General features: G+C 50.7%; 1 protein-coding gene across 2 annotated transcripts in view; it reads right to left on the reverse strand.

The window, feature by feature from the left end:
* The window catches only part of LOC111853219 (glutamate receptor ionotropic, NMDA 2B-like), a 55153-nt gene that overhangs the window by 15952 nt on the left and 18866 nt on the right, over window positions 1–20335 (reverse strand). For both annotated transcript variants that reach the window (XM_023829921.2, XM_023829922.2), the window contains 6 exons: window positions 10071–10214; window positions 9104–9374; window positions 7764–7950; window positions 5062–5176; window positions 3898–4106; window positions 1723–1894 (listed from right to left, as the gene is read on the reverse strand). In XM_023829921.2, the coding sequence (XP_023685689.2) occupies window positions 1723–1894; window positions 3898–4106; window positions 5062–5176; window positions 7764–7950; window positions 9104–9374; window positions 10071–10214 (1098 nt within the window). The remainder of the gene's footprint in view (window positions 1–1722; window positions 1895–3897; window positions 4107–5061; window positions 5177–7763; window positions 7951–9103; window positions 9375–10070; window positions 10215–20335) is intronic.

Genomic DNA, 20335 nt, shown 5'->3' on the forward strand with positions numbered 1-20335 from the left:
GTTGCCATGACTGTTTGCGTGTGTCGCTGTCCTGCTCATTATTTGGCAGTGTGTTGGCGTGTCTGTTTGCGTGTGCCACTGTCCTGCTCATAATGTGGCGGTGTGTTGCCATGACTGTTTGCGTGTGTCGCTGTCCTGCTCATTATTTGGCAGTGTGTTGGCGTGTCTATTTGCGTGTGTCGCTCCCTCCTGATTGTCCATGCTCCCGTCCCCCCCAATGTCTCCGCCCCCACCCGCGTCCCTGATACCACCCCCCGCCACAAGTAGCCGTCACTTCCTGTTTCTCTCTTTTAATAAAATTACACAAAGCAGAAACTTACAGATGGGGCTGATCTGACATAATCGATGGGCTGCCCGCACATTTAGGCGCTCACTCTGATTTCACGAGCCTGCCCTGTAACGTGGCACTGACCAGAAACGTTCACACCGCAGCGCAACACAGCATTACGATGTTAAGTTCCTAAACATGGCAGCTGTATGGACACCTCACACACAGTACAGCAAGCCTTCTGGTCTTAGGAGTCCGTTCTGCACAAACGCTAAAGCGTGACAACCAAAAAAAAGCAGATGTCCCAGTCCGTTCCTTGCCTGGGAATACATGGACGACAGGTTTTGTTATAACCCACGTATCTAAGGGAGAGACAACTGCGTCTGACCTCTGTCTAGCAACCGTGCATGTGGGGCAACCATAATTGCCGTCTTTCGAGCGAGAAGATTCCCCTACTGAGCCGACGGTTGACATTTAAACAGCGTGAGAGACACTGGCCTTTCAGGCGATGGGGGTTGCCGGGAAAACAAAAAAAATAAATTATATATCTAATTTGAACAGTGATTTGGATGTCACCCAGATGCCTTGTCAGGGGGAAGCCGGCAGGTAGCATGACGGAGGGAAAGCCGCGAGGCGGAGCCACATGCCAACACCCCCTGGGGGCCAACTGCACACTACAGCACCCTAAAGGGGCTTAAGGCTCGTGGCTCGAAGGGAACGGCTGCATACATTTCGACAGGGCAGTGCTTGTTTATACAGCACTTACAGAAAATCTTGGGACACTTGCTTAAATCAATTAAAATATTGCAAATGTATAGTTTTTTTCACCATCATTACTTTATGCATTTGTTTACAAAAATATATATAATATTAGAAGCAACCACTAGTTTTAAGATAAATATTCCTTTGTAGTAGTAATAAATTGAAACCCAAGTTTTAGATCTAAAAGAGCTGTTCTGAGTACAAAGTTTCATTGGGTTCTTTTAACTTAGTAACACTGTCGCAATAACATACATCACCTAACATTTGTGTTTAGTATCTCTTTGAGAGCCAATGACTACAACTGCAATTAATAGCAAAATGGCAAGAACAGGACTGAATGAGTCAGTCAAAAAAATGACACTTAATAAAAAGAAACTGTCCATGTGGAAGATTGGTGCAGATATCTTAAACATTGCTCGACAATGGACTTTTGTTATGAAACCAAAAAATCTGCGACATTGTTGCAGAATTAAGCAAGTATCCCAAGACTTTCTGTGAGCACTGTATGTTGCCGAGGTAACCTAAGCAGTCCAGCCCATTCGGAGAAGCTATGAAAAGGTGATGAAATCCACCACACCAAAGACAGGTCATTAATGGAAATGCCACAAACTGGGCTTCTCGGTGCAGCTGGTGCAGTTTGACTCCACAAACATCGCGTGCGTCAACATGAGACGAGGATTACAGCTACGCACCTCCCCAACCATGCCGTTCCATGTGCCATTGATCTTCTTGCCATGTTTGCCGTTGGTCACCAGGTAGAGGTCGTAGGTAAACTTGACCGACTTGGCGATCTTCTTGAGGATGTCGATGCAGAAGCCCTTACAGCAACGCTTGATGTAGATGCCGGATTCTTTGGTCTGGTTGCTGAAAGGAGATGGGGTAAGGAATAGAGAGCAGTGAAACATTAGGGCCGCTGAGGCCAGAGATGGAGAAGGAGGCATTGCACAAGGAATCCAGACGTGAAGGAGGAGGAGGGCAGGGATGTGAGGAGCAATAGCTGAAAGGAGGAGGTCAGGCCCTGGTGTAGATGTTGGGTTGGTGATGGCAACTTTTACTATAATCAAATCATTCAGTGATTGGCTGGCATTTTCCCAGCCTTGGGGTGGACCAAGCTCATGATTGGGCAGACCAGACCCACCGTAGTCCCCCCGCCCCCAAGCCAAGCCTGGTACAAGAAAACAATAGAGACCATAGGAGGTGAAGAGAATGACAGCATGACAGAGAGCAAGTTGTAGGCAAAAAGAGAGAAGAACACGTCGATGATGGGAACAAAGAAAACTACAAAGGTATGAAGGACAGATGGTGAGGGGAAGAAAGAAATGGGGGAAGAATCTGTACAGAGTCAAAAAGATCAACAAAGAGATGAGTACAGGGACACAGAGAGCTGAGTGATGTGCTGATGCTGCTGAAGCCAGAAGACCATATCAAATCAAAAATAGGGATAACATATTAGTTCAAAGATGTGTCAATGTAAGTGCATGACCTATAAAACAGAAGCAATGAGACAAGCCATGCATTTCAGAAACATAGACAGCAGCTCCCAAAAATAATATTCAGTATTTAACTGAATAACTTACTATACAGCACAGACTTTAAATACAGGAAAGCACGTTATGCAAGGTTATAGGGGTCAATGCAGGGGACAGAGATACCGAAGCAGGGGATGGAAAGGGGGACATGGAAAGGGGACATGGAAAGGGGGACATGGAAAGGGGGACATGGAAAGGGGACAGGGGCAAGGGAGGAGGAAGGAGAGGGCGATGCCAAAGAGGGAAGGAGAGGGGATGTGGTGATGAAACAAAGCTTTCAGCAGTCATGTGGGGGGCAAACAAAATAACTTTAATACTAAGGCATATCATGACAATATGGAGGACTGGTTGTCTGGGGGTGCAGCAGAGAAAATCAGAAGAGGGCGTAGCTATAGATGGAGGGAAGGACTGGGCATGGCTGAGGGAGGAGGGTGTGGCTGTGGGAGGGACAGAGCTGCATACAGGGCGGGGCTGATGGAGGAGGGTGTGGCTGTGGGAGGGACAGAGCTGCATACAGGGCGGGGCTGATGGAGGAGGGTGTGTCTGTGAGAGGGAAAGAGGTGCATACAGGGCGGGGCTGATGGAGGAGGGTGTGGCTGTGGGAGGGACAGAGCTGCATACAGTTTGGGGCTGATGGAGGAGGGTGTTGCTGTGGGAGGGACAGAGCTGCATACAGGGCGGGGCTGATGGAGGAGGGTGTGGCTGTGGGAGGGACAGAGCTGCATACAGTTTGGGGCTGATGGAGGAGGGTGTGGCTGTGGGAGGGACAGAGCTGCATACAGTTTGGGGCTGATGGAGGAGGGTGTGGCTGTGGGAGGGACAGAGCTGCATACAGGGCGGGGCTGATGGAAGAGGGTGTGGCTGTGGGAGGGACAGAGCTGCATACAGGGCGGGGCTGAGGGAGGAGGGTGTGGCTGTGGGAGGGACAGAGCTGCATAGAGGGCGGGGCTGATGGAGGAGGGTGTGGCTGTGGGAGGGACAGAGCTGCATACAGGGCGGGGCTGATGGAGGGTGTGGCTGTGAGAGGGACAGAGCTGCATACAGGGTAGGGCTGAGGGAGGAGGGTGTGGCTGTGGGAGGGACAGAGCTGCGTACAGGGCGGGGCTGATGGAGGAGGGTGTGGCTGTGGGAGGGACAGAGCTGCATACAGGGCGGGGCTGATGGAGGAGGGTGTGGCTGTGAGAGGGACAGAGCTGCATACAGGGCGGGGCTGATGGAGGAGGGTGTGGCTGTGGGAGGGACAGAGCTGCATACAGGGCGGGGCTGATGGAGGAGGGTGTGGCTGTGGGAGGGACAGAGCTGCATACAGAGGAGGGCAGGACCGGGATATACTCTCACTGGAATTTGAGCTGTTTCCTGCAGGGCACCGTGTTCCTCATGCAGGTGCCACTCAGCGGGTCCACATCCTCCACGATGACGAAGGGCGCCTCCTCCAGCGTGACGATGGACAGGTGGTCATCCTGGCGCTCCTCGGCATCCGAGTACAGCTCAAAGCGAGGCCACACGTGGTACTTCATGCTCAGCGATCCATTCTCCCACTTCCCGACCTGGGATATGGACAGGGAAGGATAGGGGTGAGGAGCAGAGGAAGGAAAGAGCAGAAGGAGGGAAAGACCCTTTTCTGTCCTCGGTGTCTGTCCTTTATTTGTGACTTCAGATCAGATCTCACTGTGATCTGCATCATCAAATGTTCATTTTATTGATATGTAAACAACTCCACAGTAACTTCCTGCCTGTAATCAAGCCTCCTTAGACAATGGTGATAACCAGAGGTGGAAAACTCAGGTTCAGAAAGTACAATTTCAGACCCAGATTGTGTTTCAACCAACCAGTTGAGTACAGAGTCACATTTACAGAGTACTGGTTGATTGGAACAAAATCTTGGTCTGAATTTGTACTTTCTGGACTTGAACTTTCCACCTCTATATGATACCAACACAATAACTACAGAAAATCACGTCGGAGCTGATTCTCCGTGCGACTGCCTGCGAGTCATCAAAACTGCATGACGAATCGTGGCCTGGGCGGAGAAAACAGGGAGGGGGCCGCCAGAGGGAGGGGGCCGCCAGAGGGAGGGGGCCGCCAGAGGGAGGGGGCCGCCAGAGGGAGGGGAGCGGGGAAGCCGAAAAGACATCAGAGCGAGACGTGGCCCAGCGAGGAAACGTCAATTCGGCGGCTGAGTCTGGACCCTGCAGTACATCAGGGATATGAAATGGGGGAGCAGGGCTGCCAGATTCATGGGGGGGGGGGGTGCAGCTAGCATTGTCTACAAGAGAATCGGGCAACCCGGACATTTTGCAGCTCTTCAAAGGAGTACAGAGAGATCATTGGGCTCATTAGAACCCAAAGGGAGCCAATCTGGAATTAAAGATGAGGCCGGCCCTGGGTGTGAAGTCACCTTGCTCTCTGGTCGCAGGATGGAATACAGATCGAGGGAGTGAGGAGAGATAAACAGTGAGGCCAGAGGTGCTGCGGGATGGGGCGGGGCAGGGTGGGGCTTACTCTGGTCCACTGCCTCTCCTTGTCCAGCAGGATAATAACCAGCTTGGGGTGCATCTGGTACCCATCCTCGCTGAAGGACAGGTTACGGCCCTCGAATGTCACGTTCATGAGGTACCTGAACAAGGCAGCCGAAGAGAGCCAGCGTTAGAAACGGCACGTCCGTACGGCTCGCTTACCGCGTACATGACGTGCTGATCCCGCGCTTGATGCCAGACACTACATGAGCATTCTGTGAGCGTTCCTGTCATCTGCTCCCCCCCCCCCCGCTGTCTCCTCCTCTGTCTCTGTGGGAAACTGTTTCCATAGCAACACTCTACTTCAAAAACATGCATACAACATACAAATAAATAAGGAAATTAAGCCGGCAAGTGCATGCTCCTTGCTTAAAGGGGTCAGGTGTACTGTGCCCCCCCCCCATATGGCTCACTGTAAAACAGCACAGTATAATTCAGCTGAGGACTCCATGCTGACGGATTCACGTCACACTACCCACAGCCCCTCCCGCTGACGGACCTCAGTGCTTCCCGTACAGTAGCAGTCCACAAGCGTGTGCTTCGTTACAGCCCCTGCAACGTGGAACATTCTACCAAAAAACGGGCTGCCGTTTACAAAAGAGGAGCACCATGGACAGCTGTTGCCAGGGCAACAGGATGTGGCGAAGCTGTGATTACAGGTGAACATCTTGGACGTTTTTACTTGAAGTGCCTGCGGCATCACTTACGTGTGCCAGTACTGTACCTACAGCCGCCGACCTTCGCTAAGTACGGAGCACTACACGCGTGTTGCCATGGTACCCACAACCACTGCGATATCCAAACGGGCTGCTGTGTTGCCATGGTAACTCTAACCTCACAGAGAGAGCAGCAGGAAGAAAAAGGTAGACCTTTTTTTTAAACTGTGGTTGCTGCTCCCTCTCTGTTCAACTGTACTTTTATGTCTAAAGAAGCATACGGCTGCATCCTGCTACGGTTTTCCGCTCTCATACACGTTCCCACACGGACAAGCTAAATAGGCGTGTAACTACCTGTTCCCTCCCGGTATTTGGCAAATAACGAAATAAAGCGTGAATAAGTATGGGACATTAACGCGCACATCCACACACGTTTGCACACACACATAGCCGCATAAAATATTGACTGGATGTTTTCAAAAGACGAGCAACAATATTAATTAGAAATAAATTAAACTCAGATGCAATTAGTCAAAGGTGGTAATAGGGGGAGTGTTTGTGCCCAGCATCCGTGGAAATGAGATACTCGTCGCCTGCACTGTCTCGCTACTCGGGAACGCGCAGCGGAGGCGGCGGGGGGGCGTGGGAGGAGGCGAGGGGGGGGGGGGGGACTTGTACGTTTGCAAGCCGGACGCTGGCATCTACCAGACACCGTGTTAAGCTGAAAGACGGAGGTGAGAACAGGGCAGTTAACTGTGTTAATGGAAACACTGCAAGACGATGGGAAGTGGCCAAAGGGGGGGAGGGGTGTGGAAACTGATGGGGGGGTGGGGGGGTGGTTATTAGGGGCCTGGGACCTGTGGGCTGTTTGTGCTGCTCTGTAGGAACATCTAAGCATGAGTGAGGACTGGGAGTGATAGATGTGGCACCGTTAATAACGAATCTAAGACGAGAAGGGGGTTAGGGTCCAGAACAGAGGCATCTGCGGGCACCTTCAACGATGACAGTCCGCTTACTGCCTTTAACAGTGATTACTCACTGCCTTAGGAAATTTATTTTACACCTGGACACGCACAGTACCGCTTACGTCTGCTGTTTGGGGGGAGTGTTTACGGGCGACAAAGGTCCAAATTAAGACAAAGTAGCTAGACAGTATTTTATGTTCCTAACAGGTCAGTCATGACGGCCTGAAAACAGATACTGCTATTCTGAAAGCACATTATGTTTTTATATATATGTTTAAAAATTTATTTAAAAATCACGACAATAAAATTCTTATTTGACTGCTGTTTTCCTACATCCGTATATTCTTGTTTATTTGTTGGTTCACTTCAAGAATATGCTTTTACACGGGCCAATAAGAAAAACGTAAAGGTTAGCGTGATAAGGCTACGAAACAGGAGGCTAATCACATTAAGTGCTAAACTGCACTTAATTGCCTTCCTGAGACTGCAAACGTGTTTAATTGGAGGGCACGGTGTAAGAGGTCCAGTGCATAAATGCATGAATTTAATTAAGAATCGGTTGCATTAACCTAAGAAACATGACACCTAAATGACAGAAACGGAATCAAATACAAGGAAAGCAAAGCAAAACGTACAGAAACAGGCGAAGAAACACAGGCTGAAATTAGTTGAAAAGTACAGCCCAGCAATGTGGCTGTTTAGCCCCTCCCTTCCAGTACCGGGTGGAACTGCAGGGAATGGTCAAGGTGGGAGGCCCACAAAGGCTCCTACGACTCACACGAGGCATCATTACAGTAAGGACCTAGAAAAGATGCCATGAAAGGGACGGGCTTTTAGATGAACGTCCATGAATGGAACTTCAGTCTTCCTAGGAGACAGTGGCTTTCATACCAATACAGCTCAGGCTCAGAAAACCAAATATGCCAGTCAGGTGCACAGTGGCGATGTCCTCCGTCTCCAATGGCGACAGGATGGTTAAAACGCTGCGCATCGTGGCACATCACCGGCATCAGTAGCTTTTTTTGTCTCACTAGGGTTGCCTGGGAAACGCGACGCAATCGCATCACCTGAGCACTTCGTTAGGGTTGCCAGTTCCCTTCTTGTCCGGGGCTCCGTGGCACTCAGACTTCAGAAGGGTGTGTGGTCCCCTGTCGAGCATCATGGTGGAGGTCGCCATGGCGATGACAGCCACCCCGTCACGAACCCGGGCCTCCAGGGTGTAGTCCCACTCATCGTATGACACAGAGATCAGACCTGGGGTGAGACGGAGTCAGAGGGAGAAGTGATGTTATACAGTTGATGTTAGACATGGATTGAATAGCAGCACAGACAAAATAACAGCTTAGATAACACAGGACCCCCCCCCCCCACCCACCCCACCCGCAGTTTGGGGAAGGAACTTGGTCAGAAAGCGAGAATGAGAGCGCTGTCGGCAGAACCGACAGCATCAGATGTACGTCCTCCGCGGCACTAAAACTCCCAGCCCAAACCCTTAAAATAGCGAGGGTTCTATCAGAACTACATACACATCCCATCTGAGCTTTGAAATTTGAAATGCAGAACTAAGACACCGTAACAAGCAGAGACCACTACGAGCTGGAAAACGTCATCATGTAAGAGGTGTCACGTGACAGGCGTCATGTGACTGGCCACCTTGTCTACACCAGCTGTGGGGGCGGGCAGTCTCTGCAAGACGCCACATTTCACGGGTATGGAGTCTTCTCCCATCATGCACTGTAGTCTGTTTGGTACAACGACAAAGGAATGTGAACGGAATGTGAAAGGATTCCGCACGACAAAGGAATGTGAACGGAAAGGTTGCCAGCGGAGAGTCGGAGGGCGACAGCACCTTTGCTCTGAACACAATTCATCCACTAAGCAAGGAAATAAGAACTCCGCCATTATTACCAGGCGGGATGGGAGATGCGAGTGGCCGACACCCAGATGGATTTGCTCTGCGGTTCTGCGTCTCACAGCGTGATAAAACATGGAGGGGGGAGGGGGGAGAAGGAGGGGGGGGCCACGCTGGTGCACAGCTGCTTTATGTAATTCAAGAGATGAATCAGGAGAATTACCTAGAGGCTCGAAAGCTGTAAATCTGACTGCTGTGTCGCACTACAGCACGGAAGCGGGACCTCTGCTCCGCCCCCAGCTCACACTCATCACAATACTCCCCCACAACCCCCCCGCCCCCCCCCCAGCCATGATACATTATGTTCCTGAACCCAGATCCTTTTTAATAGCCAGAAACCCCCTCCCCGCCAGAGTCAACTCTTCCACCAACCAGATCGAACCACAATCCCGCATTTATGGGGGACAAAGAAAGCGAGTCTTTGAATTCCACATTCAGCCACGCAGGAGACCATAAAGTATCTGCCAGGTCACCCTCCCCGGGACCCTGGTGTACCCGTAGGGAGCTCCGTGGGCACGTTGTCGGCATCCCCGGCTACCAGCGACGGCACGATCCAGGTGTAGCCATATCCCGTGAGGCCCACAGAGTGGGCGACCCCAAAGATGGTGGTTGCCTCCTCCTTGGTGCAGTAGAGCAGGATGACTGGGCTCTGCAGCTTCTTCAGCTGGTTCTGGATCTTGGAGTCGCCGTCGTCCACTGACATGTCCAGCAGCAGCACCTCCTCCAGCTCCCAGCCCACGAAGCTGTTGTCGATGGTGCTGCGGATCTGTGGGGGAGGGGGGGAGCAGCTGTTTGAGCACCGGCCCAAAGGAGCCCACTCTACGTCACGCCGGCAGCAGTGGGGACCAGCCGCGGCCCGGAAACCCCGCAGGTCGGCACGCTTCAAAAGCAGGAGCGGGGAGGCGTGCTGGGGAACACAACCAGCCGCCTGCACTGAGCGGCCCAGGGGAAGAGCTTCATAGGATGCCCTATCTCATGGGCTTCATAGGATGCCCTATCTCATGGGCTTCATAGGAGGCCCTATTCTCATGGGCTTCATAGGAGGCCCTATTCTCATGGGCTTCATAGGAGGCCCTATTCTCATGGGCTTCATAGGAGGCCCTATCTCATGGGCTTCATAGGAGGCCCTATCTCATGGGGACTGAGGGGCTCTCTGAGGCAGGAGGGAAAGGACGACAACACACACACACACACACACACAGACCTGTAATGATATCTTTGCCAGGACTCTACATTCATTTCTATGGGAAAAATGTTAATGGTAACTATGACAACCTTAACCCCTAACCCAACCCTAACCATAACCATAAGTAACTAAAGAAAATACAAGAGTGCAGTCATGAGGTTAAAAAAAAAAAACATTTGGTATACCTGGACCCCCCCCCCCACACACACACACACACACACACACACACATATGTGTTGAGAGCGGCCGGTTCTGAGCAGTTGGTAAAGGGGTTACCTTGTTCACAAAGTCTTTATTGCCAGGATAGTAGGTGGTGACGATTGAAAAAATGTACCAGTCGTACTCCTCCATAATGTTCAACATGACAGACGCCTGCTGCTCGATGGACGGACCGAACTGGAAGAACATGGAGTTGTCATCCTGAGATGGAAAAGGGAAAGAAGACAAGACAGGAACGTTCGGGTTAGCGATGTGAGCCCCGCCCGCTCGGACTGGACGTGGGAAGCGGTGGGGGGGGGGGGGGGGGGGGGCGGAGTCTGCACACCCTGGCAAACCTGCACCTGCACAGGAGCTTCGAGTTTATTTCGGGTGAGAATTAGTCTATTGGTGTATCAGACTGCGCTTCTGACAGTCAGGGAGAGGACCAGAATGTCTTTGGCTTAGGACAATGTGCCTCGTTCGACATCAAAGATCTTCCCCACTGGGGACAGGGTTGGGTCGACCTGTTACCTTGTTTCTGCATTAATGAGACTGGGAGATACCAATTAAATGGCATGGGCGGGGGAGTGGCACAGGTTAGTGTGAAACATTAATGCACATTAGCACATTAGCTCTGGCCTTCACAGCCTGTAGAGTCTCACTTCCTCTCTCTCACGATGCCCTCATTTCTCCCCCTTAACCTCCTCGCCCGCCCCTTTGACCCCTGGTCCACCTGGAGTTCTTCTCCCTGCCACTGCCTCTCATGGCACTCCACTCCCTGTCCCTGGCCTATTTATTCTACTGAAATTACTGCCAGGACACAAATATAATTGAATTCCCAGGTCTGCCCCCCCCCCACCGTCCCCCCCTAAAAGGAGCAGCGCTGAGGTGTTCTGCTCGGCCCGGTCACTTTGTGAGCTCGACATCTCCATTATCTAATTAAAACACAAACAGCAGCACCGCTGAAGCCCTGTGTCCAATTCCCGTCCCTGTAATCCCTTGCCAGGGCGCCCGGGTGTCCCGAGGACCGGCGCCATCGATCGGGAGTGGCGGGCTCTCGTGTATGAGAGCCACCCGCATCCTGGAAATATTCTAGAAGCTTTTTTTTAAGCTGCTGTGACCCCTTATCAGAGTGACGGCGCATGGATGGCGCACATGGATGGCGCAGTGCTCCGTGCGACCCAAACCCAGAGAAGTGTGAAAGAGGCATCAGAAAGGAAAGGCAGGAACCGCAGCTGAGAGCTGGTCCAGTGACTGCAGCTTATGCTGCATTCCAGTTGCCCTCGGAACTCGGATCCCGGGTCGGATTCCGAGTTTTGAAGCCGGAAGTGACGACATATGCGCTCCCGTTTCTCGGAGATCCGAGAAATATCTCGGATAACGCAGAAGATCCCGAGTTCAGAATCCAAGATGGCTGCGTCCTTTATCAACAGAAGGGAAAGTTTTAACCTGTTTAAGCACTACTTCTCATTTGTGGCTCATTAAATCGGTCGCACACACTATACCGTCCAACTTATCTGTGGACGTGTTGCTACGGAGTTTTATACGTCAAGCACCGCGCGTAATGTGTTATCAAGTGATATTGCTAACAATGGCTACAAATTAACCGGGCTTGAATTAGATTTCATGATTAGTCGGATTATTTGTCGGATTAACGTAGTTCGGGCTAATTGTAAATGGACGAAGATAAAGGCCATTTAAACTGAGGTACCGTAAATCCGACAAGTTGTCCGGCTAAGCAAAAAATCTTGCTTTTTCATATGGATCCATGGTATTGCTACTTCTGTGGCAAATGGAACGCATCCGACTCGGTTTTCCCGAGTTTTTAGCGGATGTGATGTAATCTCGGAATTCGAAAATCGGATCCCGAGGCAAATGGAATGCAGCATCAGTTCTGATGTCAGGGGTCCTGTCACATAGGGCTGTGTGGACCAAAGAAGAGGGCCATGATTTCAGTGATGACCTCAAAAACATAAACGCGGAAAGGCTGCATGCGTCTCTGATGCACACGAAGGATCGACTCTTATCCTCCCGTGTTCGTGTGAGGTTCGTGCTGTTTGTGTTTTAATTTACTGAGTGCCGGTTCGTCCCCTGAAACACGCTCCCTGCTTCTTCCACACATGGGAATGTAAGCGATTTCAGAAACATTTTGGCATTGCGCACATTTCCCGTGCCAAGCAGGCTCATCTGGAACCCGCATACAGGTCAGAAGGAGGGCGCTGTGCTGCCAGCGAGGGGGGAGTGTTAGGGGCGGGGAAAGGGGAGTGGCAGCAGGACACAACACACATACATGCGATATTGACGCACACATACAAACACAAATGGGTGCAATAAAGACACAATGAGATACAAATTTAGAAACCAATTTGTGAAACATCAAACATGTCAGTCATCACTCAACGGAGCACAATAAAACACCAACAAGTGAACACAAGAAAACCATCTATCTATTTATCCATCTGTCTATTTCCTGCTTCTACTTCCTGCCTCATTTTTAAGTGCCATGAAGAAAAAACTAACCTTTAATCAAACACACACAGACTTAATTAGTTCACACATTTGTCAGGTCATCATCTAATTAGCAGTGACCTTATTTCACATTTAAAAGATGAATTTAAAATCCTGGTCCGTAATTAAAATATTTGGTCAATTTAGCCCCTAACTTGATTATCATGAGCAGATCATAAAGCAGGTGATGGCTTTTTTAGTGAGTGCGGGACTTTTCTCCCACTCCCGGCATGACTGCCCCCAGCCACAAACCAGGTGAAGGGGTCTCCTTGCTAAACCGTTGTTGTTTTATACTCTAATTGCTGTTACCACCAAGAGTCCAGCTGCTTCAGAAAGCACTAGAATCCTGCGACCTCTCCTCATGCCACCATGTTACACCCTGCCTGGGTCGTCAGTAATTTAGGTGGCAATAAAGCTAATTTAGAAGGATGAAAATGGGGAGGGTGTGGGGTTATTATACCTGCGATGGGATCATGCATCAGCCGCCACTCATCACACCGAGCTGGTTTCATTTATGTAGTTTCATTCATCACTCATTCGTCCCACAAGGATGCAAACCCACACAATAATTACACAGGAATAGGAAACCCACACAGTCATCACACAGGAACGGCAAACCCACACAGTCACTACACAGGAACAGGAGACCCACACAGTCATCACAAAAGAACGGGAAACCCACACAGTCATCACACAAGAATGGGAAACCCACACAGTCATCACACAGGAACAATGAACTCACAGGCATCACATTGAAACAGGAAACCTACACAGTCATCACACAGGAACGGGAAACTCACACAGTCATCACACAGCAATGGGAAACCCACACTGTCATTACACAGGAACAGGAACTTCACAGTTATCAAAAAGGAACCATAAACCAAGCCCCCATCTGTGCTCCACAACCCACTAATCTGACCCCCATCCACATTCTTCTTGTGTTTGCACACAAAACAGTTAGTATCCCCATTCAACACAGGACCCCAATTTACAGGGCTGCCAGTCTCGGCCCCCTCCACTTCACAATCACACTTCTTCTCCTAACACTACTCTGTGGATGACAACCAGCTCTGCCTATTCTTCCCTCAGGTATCCACACGCCTTGCTGACATCACAGCCCTGATGAGGAATCCCCATCTCCATCTGAATCTTTCAAAGATAGAGCTTCTTTTCTACCCTGCCAAGCCTACCAATCACCATGACAACACTGCATAACTTGGATCCGACACTGTCTCCATCAAGGTCTGCCAGGAACCTAGGGATAATGATAAATGACCAACTATCCTTACTGATCACATAGCAGCTATCTCCTGGTCACAGATTCACTCTGTATAATATCAGAAAGCTTAGACCTTATTTATCAGAATATGCAGCTCAGCACCTAGTCCAGGTACTGTACTTTCCATCTCTCGACTGGACTACTGTAACACTTTACCAACAGGGCTGCCAGCATGTGCTGTGAAACCACCACGGATGATTGAAAATGCAGCAGCATGTATTCAATCAGCCGAAATGCTCTCATGTTACACCTCTCCATCTCTTTTCATCGGCTTCCTTTAGGCATTTGCATCAAGTTCAAGTCCGAGGTCCTTGCTTTCAGAGTTGTTAATGGAACAGCCCCTACCTACACTAAACAGACCTGCATCCCATCTCAATCTCGTCAGTGAGCAAGTCAACTCTACCTAGTGTTCCCTTCATCATATAATAATAACTCTAGATATATCTCATGTGCGGTTCCTCGATGGAAGAATGGGCCAACCATCCACGTCAAGAGTCCCTCTCAACCTCCAAGAACTGTCTCAAGAACCACCTTTTCTAGGATTAACTCAATCAACTCTCCCACTTACTGACCTTCACCAGCTGTCCTTGGCTCATGGTTCCTTGGCAACACTGGATGCTCTTTTACCAACTCGTCCTCATGGTGTATGAATTTGACTAGTTTTTCTAATGCTGGGTTCTAACAATCTCTAGTTCAACTCGCGCTCCAATTCTCACTGGTCACTCACTGGAAGCTTGGCACAGTTGCCTCCTTGACAGTTGTATGCTCTTTGAAGCTGTATCTGCTTCACTTTGGACATAAGCATCTGCTAAATGAATGTAACTGTAGATGCATCCTGCAGCTTCCTCACCCAAGACTGACCCATTTGCCTGGCAGTGTGACTCGTGGCACCTACATGCCGGGAGGGACCCCCTTTTCCCCGGCTCTCTGTGTCATACAGCACCAGACAGCGCCAGGCTCTTCTGAGCTAAAGGATCCCGCTCGCCATTTGTCAGGGTTGACAGAGAGAAGCAAATTCACAACTAAAGAGACCGCAGATGTCCAAAGTAAAGCTTTCATAGGATCCTTATCGCCTCCATGAACGAAAAAAAGGGGATTTTGTTGGCAGAAGCTGGGAAAAATGTAGACACAGAAGGCAGGACAGACATTTCTAACCCACCCACCCCGTCCAACCCGTGACCCGCTGCAGCTGGGGTGTGCGGACACTCTCCGGCACCACTCGACTCACACTGTGACTCAGTGCAGCCCTTGGCGTCCATTGCCATGCTTCCGGCCCGTGTCACTGAGAGAAACGCTGGTCCGTGGGCTGCCTGAGTGCTACGGATTCAGGTGGGCTTTTTTTTTTTTTTTTTTTTAACAGACACCAGCTGTTAAGAGCTGTGCGCTGAAATCTGTTACCGGATAAAACATAAATCCCTCACGCCGCTCTCACACTCTGATTAACACTGAGCTTTACAGCGAGATGGTTGCACCCCAGAGAAGCCCTTTAAAACTTAACGACTCTCCCTCAACTGACGTTTTTGATTCCTGGGGCTGCCCTTCCTCATACACATTCTCCTTACTCGCCCCCCCCCCGTCTCAGTTTCCATCTCGAACACCTTCCCTGGCCCCTGTTGGTTATCTACTGAAGAGTATCAATTTTACAGCAATTCCTAAAATTACCAGGAACACTCTGATAGCAGAGATGAACAACATACACAAACCGATACCACAGACACAGACTGATACACCACATACTAACATCTGAAACTGACACCACAGACGCAAATAGATACTACAGACACACGCATGTAAATTGATACCACAGGCAAACACACAAACTGATACCACAAACAGACACAAACTGACGCCACAGACATACAAACACAAACTGACACCAGAGATTTGCATGCCTGCCTCCACTACACTTGCATGGCCTCACACAAGCGGCAGGGATGCTCCGTCTCCACGCGCCACCGCAGGTGAGGCATCGCTCTGCTGCAGACGCGCACTAACGCAGCAGCAGAACAGCATGGACGCCCCCAATGTATGTTAATTCACTCTGAAGGGCGGTGCCCTGGGGAGACACCACCAGAGCAACGTCAGCCCTGCAGCGGCCATGCCAGTGGCGTGCTCGGGGGGGCCCATTCGGGTGTGATGATGTCAGGTGGGGGGCGTGGGTCAGTGGATTCAGTTCCCAGCCACCGTCCCCCTACAGCCAATATCTAATCATAATTAATAAGTGATTAACAGTGCGTCTGCCTGTTTGATGTGCCAGTATTTAGGCAAAATGACTTGCGGGGTGTGGTGGGGGTGGGGGGGGGGGTGGCAAAACCATTTCACTCTTAAGGCTATTATCTTGTATGTCAGCGGGAGTTAATTAACATTGATTATTCACTTTGGGACATACTGATACCTTCATCGTGGACACACACCAGTCTGATATATGGGCCAGACAACCCTGATATGAAGGTAGGCCTGTGTGTACGTGAAGGTAGGCCTGTGTGTGTGTGAAGGTAGGCCTGTGTGTACGTGAAGGTAGGCCTGTGTGTACGTGAAGGTAGGCCTGTGTGTACGTGAAGGTAGGCCTGTGTGTATGTGAAGGTAGGCCTGTGTGTGTGTGAAGGTAGACCTGTGTGTACGTGAAGGTAGGCCTGTGTGTACGTGAAGGTAGGCCTGTGTGTACGTGAAGGTAGGCCTGTGTGTGTGTGTGTATGTGTGTGTGGGTTGTCATAGTTGGGATTAGGGATTAGACATGAATGCATAGTCCCCACAAAGATACTAAGACAAGTATAGATACGTACCTATAGATACGTGTGTATGAGTGAGCGTGTGTGTGTGTTTTACCACTCCTGTTCCCTTAGCAAACCACTGGGTCCTAAAATAAAGGGAGGGAGGGGAAGGTGATTTAACTATGATTGACACCAGCAGATGAAAAGGTCGTGGCCTTGTCACTCCTGCCCCTGCTTATCTCTGCCTCTCTCGTCCTCACCTCTCCCTTCTTCTCAGTCCCTCTCTCCCTGCCATCTCGGTCCCTCTCTCCCTGCCATCTCAGTCACTCTCTCCCTGCCATCTCGGTCCCTCCCTCCCTGCCATCTCAGTCCCTCTCTCCCTGCCATCTCGGTCCCTCTCTCCCTGCCATCTCGGTCCCTCTCTCCCTGCCACCTCTCTCCCTGCCATCTCAGTCCCTCTCTCCCTGCCATCTCGGTCCCTCTCTCCCTGCCATCTCGGTCCCTCTCTCCCTGCCATCTCGGTCCCTCTCTCCCTGCCATCTCGGCCCCTCTCTCCCTGCCACCTCTCTCCCTGCCATCTCGGTCCCTCTCTCCCTGCCATCTCAGTCCCTCTCCCCCAAAATCCATCACGTGATTTGCCTCCATGTCTCACCTGCGCCCCCATCCATGCGGTGAAGCATCCCCATCACTCTCTGCTATGTTCATTCAGATCGGCTAGATGGGGGTACGACACGGTCTCAAGGCTGCCAGAAGCACTTAGAGGAACATAATCAATCTCTCGCTCTCTGTCTCACACACACACACACACACACACACACACACACACACACAAGTTGATCTTCCTATCTAAATGGGAACCGTCCATTGATTTCAATGGGAAAAACCCTAATCCCAATCACGACACCCTTAACCTCTATCCATCCCTAACCTTAACCATAAGTAAGAAACACAAATACAAGACTTTTTACTTTTTTGACTGCATTCACAGATTTTTTATAAAACTGAGGTCATCCAAATGGGGACCTCAAAAGATGTCCCCAAAAGTAGGGAAATTTCAGGTTTTACTACACTTTGGGGACAATTTGGTCCTCAAATGTGATCTATGCAAACAATCACACACACACACACACACACACACACACACAAACACACACACACACACACACACACACACAAACACACACACAAACACACACACACACACACACACACACACAAACACACACACACACACACACACACACACACACACACTACCTTATTACCTTGTTCCTTCTGACATCTTTCTCCCGCTCTATCAAAAGGTCATGTGACACCCAAGCTCCAAAAATCATTCCTTGGACTCTCTTGAACCCCTTTGCCCCCCCCCCCCCCTTTTTTTATCTGTACACCTCTTGACTGACAACAGCTGTATCTTCAGCTGGGTAGACAAAGAGAGAGAGAGCGAGAGAGAGAGAAAAAGGGAGAGATGGAGGAATATTTCTAATTCAAAGAGACAGGCTATGTCTCCATGGCAACATGGTTTCCATCGAAACGGTCTCGTTAAAGATGCCATTAGTGCGAACGAAAATATCTACTCACCCACCGTTGGCCCTGTACGCAGACACTAGCGCGCACAAGCACACACAGACACATGGCGGTGAGGCAGCCGCAGGCGGATTGGAACCGCGCGTCTCCGGAACTGCGCCACGTCACGCCACGTATGCAGGTAGAGCGGGATGAGCAGTGCCCCCACCCCACCCCCCGCCTGATGTCACGCCCCCATCGTGATAAATGAGAAGAGTCACTTCCATGGTGCTATCGCCAGGCAGCCATTGGAGCAAGGTTTGGCGGGGGGGGGGAGGTGGGTCAATCGACATGGAGATGTGACAGGGGGTCGTGACCCGCTGCTTCTCCTTAGGGTCTCCATCACGGCTCCGTGATCTTAACCAGAAAGGACCTGCTGGACCTGCCAGAGGGTGGCTCAGGCGATGGGGCGCCAGACAGTGGAGGCTGCGGCCGCCCGCCAAGGGCCCAAGGACATTGGGACGCCGCGACGTGTGCGGCCAGTTCACTGCATTTAACATGCCGCGCAAATGCAGCTCACGTGACACTGCGTGTGCATTTGTCGCTGCACGTGTCAATCTAACACGAAGTCGACATCCCAACTGACCGGGTGTCACTTGTCTCACAATCACCCATTCCCTCTTTGTCTTTATGCACCCCCCCCCCCCCTGCCACTCAGCCGCCCTCCAGGGAATACGAAGCCTGTGATCTCTGGTCCAGACTTTACAACACGCAGTACTCAGCACTTACTGCATCACAGGGGAAGGCCAGAGGCGGGGGGTGGGGTAGGCAGGACGAGCGAAGGGCAAACGTGGGTGTAAGGGGATGGAGAAGGAGAAGCAGCACAGCAGCCGGAACAAAGTGACAGAGCCAGAGAAAGAAAACAAAAAAAGAAGGACCGGGGGGGGGGGGGGGGCATAATGAGAAAGTGATGGAAATGAAAAGAAAAGGGGGGTGAAAGATGAAAGAGATAGAGGAGGAAGAAGGAGACTGATGAGTAAGTGGGGTATGAGTGGGGCTATCAGCCCTGATAGAGTCATGCTGAATGTTTATATCACGTGGGACTTCTGTGTGTGTGTGGGGGGGGGGCAGGGGGGCAGTAACCATACTGTGCATCAGAACTTCACAGGAAGAAGGGCCTGAAACGGACTGGCATTCTGCTGTCACACAGGCCTCAGAGAAAGAAAGAAAAAGGAATAAATGAAAATTAAAAGGAGAGCCAAGATTGATAGGGCAGTAGGGCAAACAGTGCGGTGGGGTTCAGTCTGTACCCACGGCCATCCGGGCCCAAGTGAGTCATACTCCCTAAATAGGAGTACAGTCTCCCTGAGCCAGCCATGGGCAGCTCCATTCCATCAAGAGTAAAGCGCCCACAGACAGTACCATACATTATCAATATGCAATTAAATCCTCCAATTAGTGCTGCTAGCTTTTAACCACAGACAAGACAAATACATAAATTATAGAAGGAATCAGGCACCTCCCCACAGTAGCCTGGTCAGTGCAAAATCAGTGAAAACCCAATGATGAATAAAAAGCCTTCCGATTACATGTCCAACTGGCCATTCTGAACACTGTAAACCAGAACGCTTGGTGGTGCTTCTGCGGCAGTCAGGAGTTAGGGTGGTACTGCCAATAAAACGCTCTTTAAAGCCGTGAAAATTGCCTGTGCTTATGATTGTCCCTGATAAAACATTTCTCCACAAATAACCCAATGGATCACATGTATGGTCTGTTACAGAGGCACATGGCATCTGATCTACAGAGCGCAGAACATCCTGTCTACAGGGCAAAGGACATCCTGTCTACAGGGCACAAGACATCCCATCCATAGAGCACAAAGCATCCCGTTTAAAGGATACTGGATAATCCATCTACAGAACATAAGCTATCCTGGCAATAGGGCACAGGACACGCTGTCTATGAGGCACAGGACACACTGTCTACAGGGTATAGGACACGCTGTCTATAAGGCATAGTACACACTGTCTTCAGGGCACAGGACATGCTGTCTACAGGGTACAGGACATGCTGTCTACAGGGCACAGGCAATGCTGTCTACGGGGCACAGGACACGCTGTCTACGGGGCACAGGACACGCTGTCTACGGGGCACAGGACACGGTGTCTACAGGGCACAGGACATGATGTCTACGGAGCACAGGACACGCTGTCTACGGGGCACAGGACACGCTGTCTACGGAGCACAGGACACGCTGTCTACGGGGCACAGGACACGCTGTCTACGGGGCACAGGACATGATGTCTACGGAGCACAGGACACGCTGTCTACGGGGC

Source organism: Paramormyrops kingsleyae, chromosome 22 (genome assembly GCF_048594095.1).
Source record: "Paramormyrops kingsleyae isolate MSU_618 chromosome 22, PKINGS_0.4, whole genome shotgun sequence".
NCBI classification, from domain to species: Eukaryota; Metazoa; Chordata; class Actinopteri; order Osteoglossiformes; family Mormyridae; genus Paramormyrops; species Paramormyrops kingsleyae.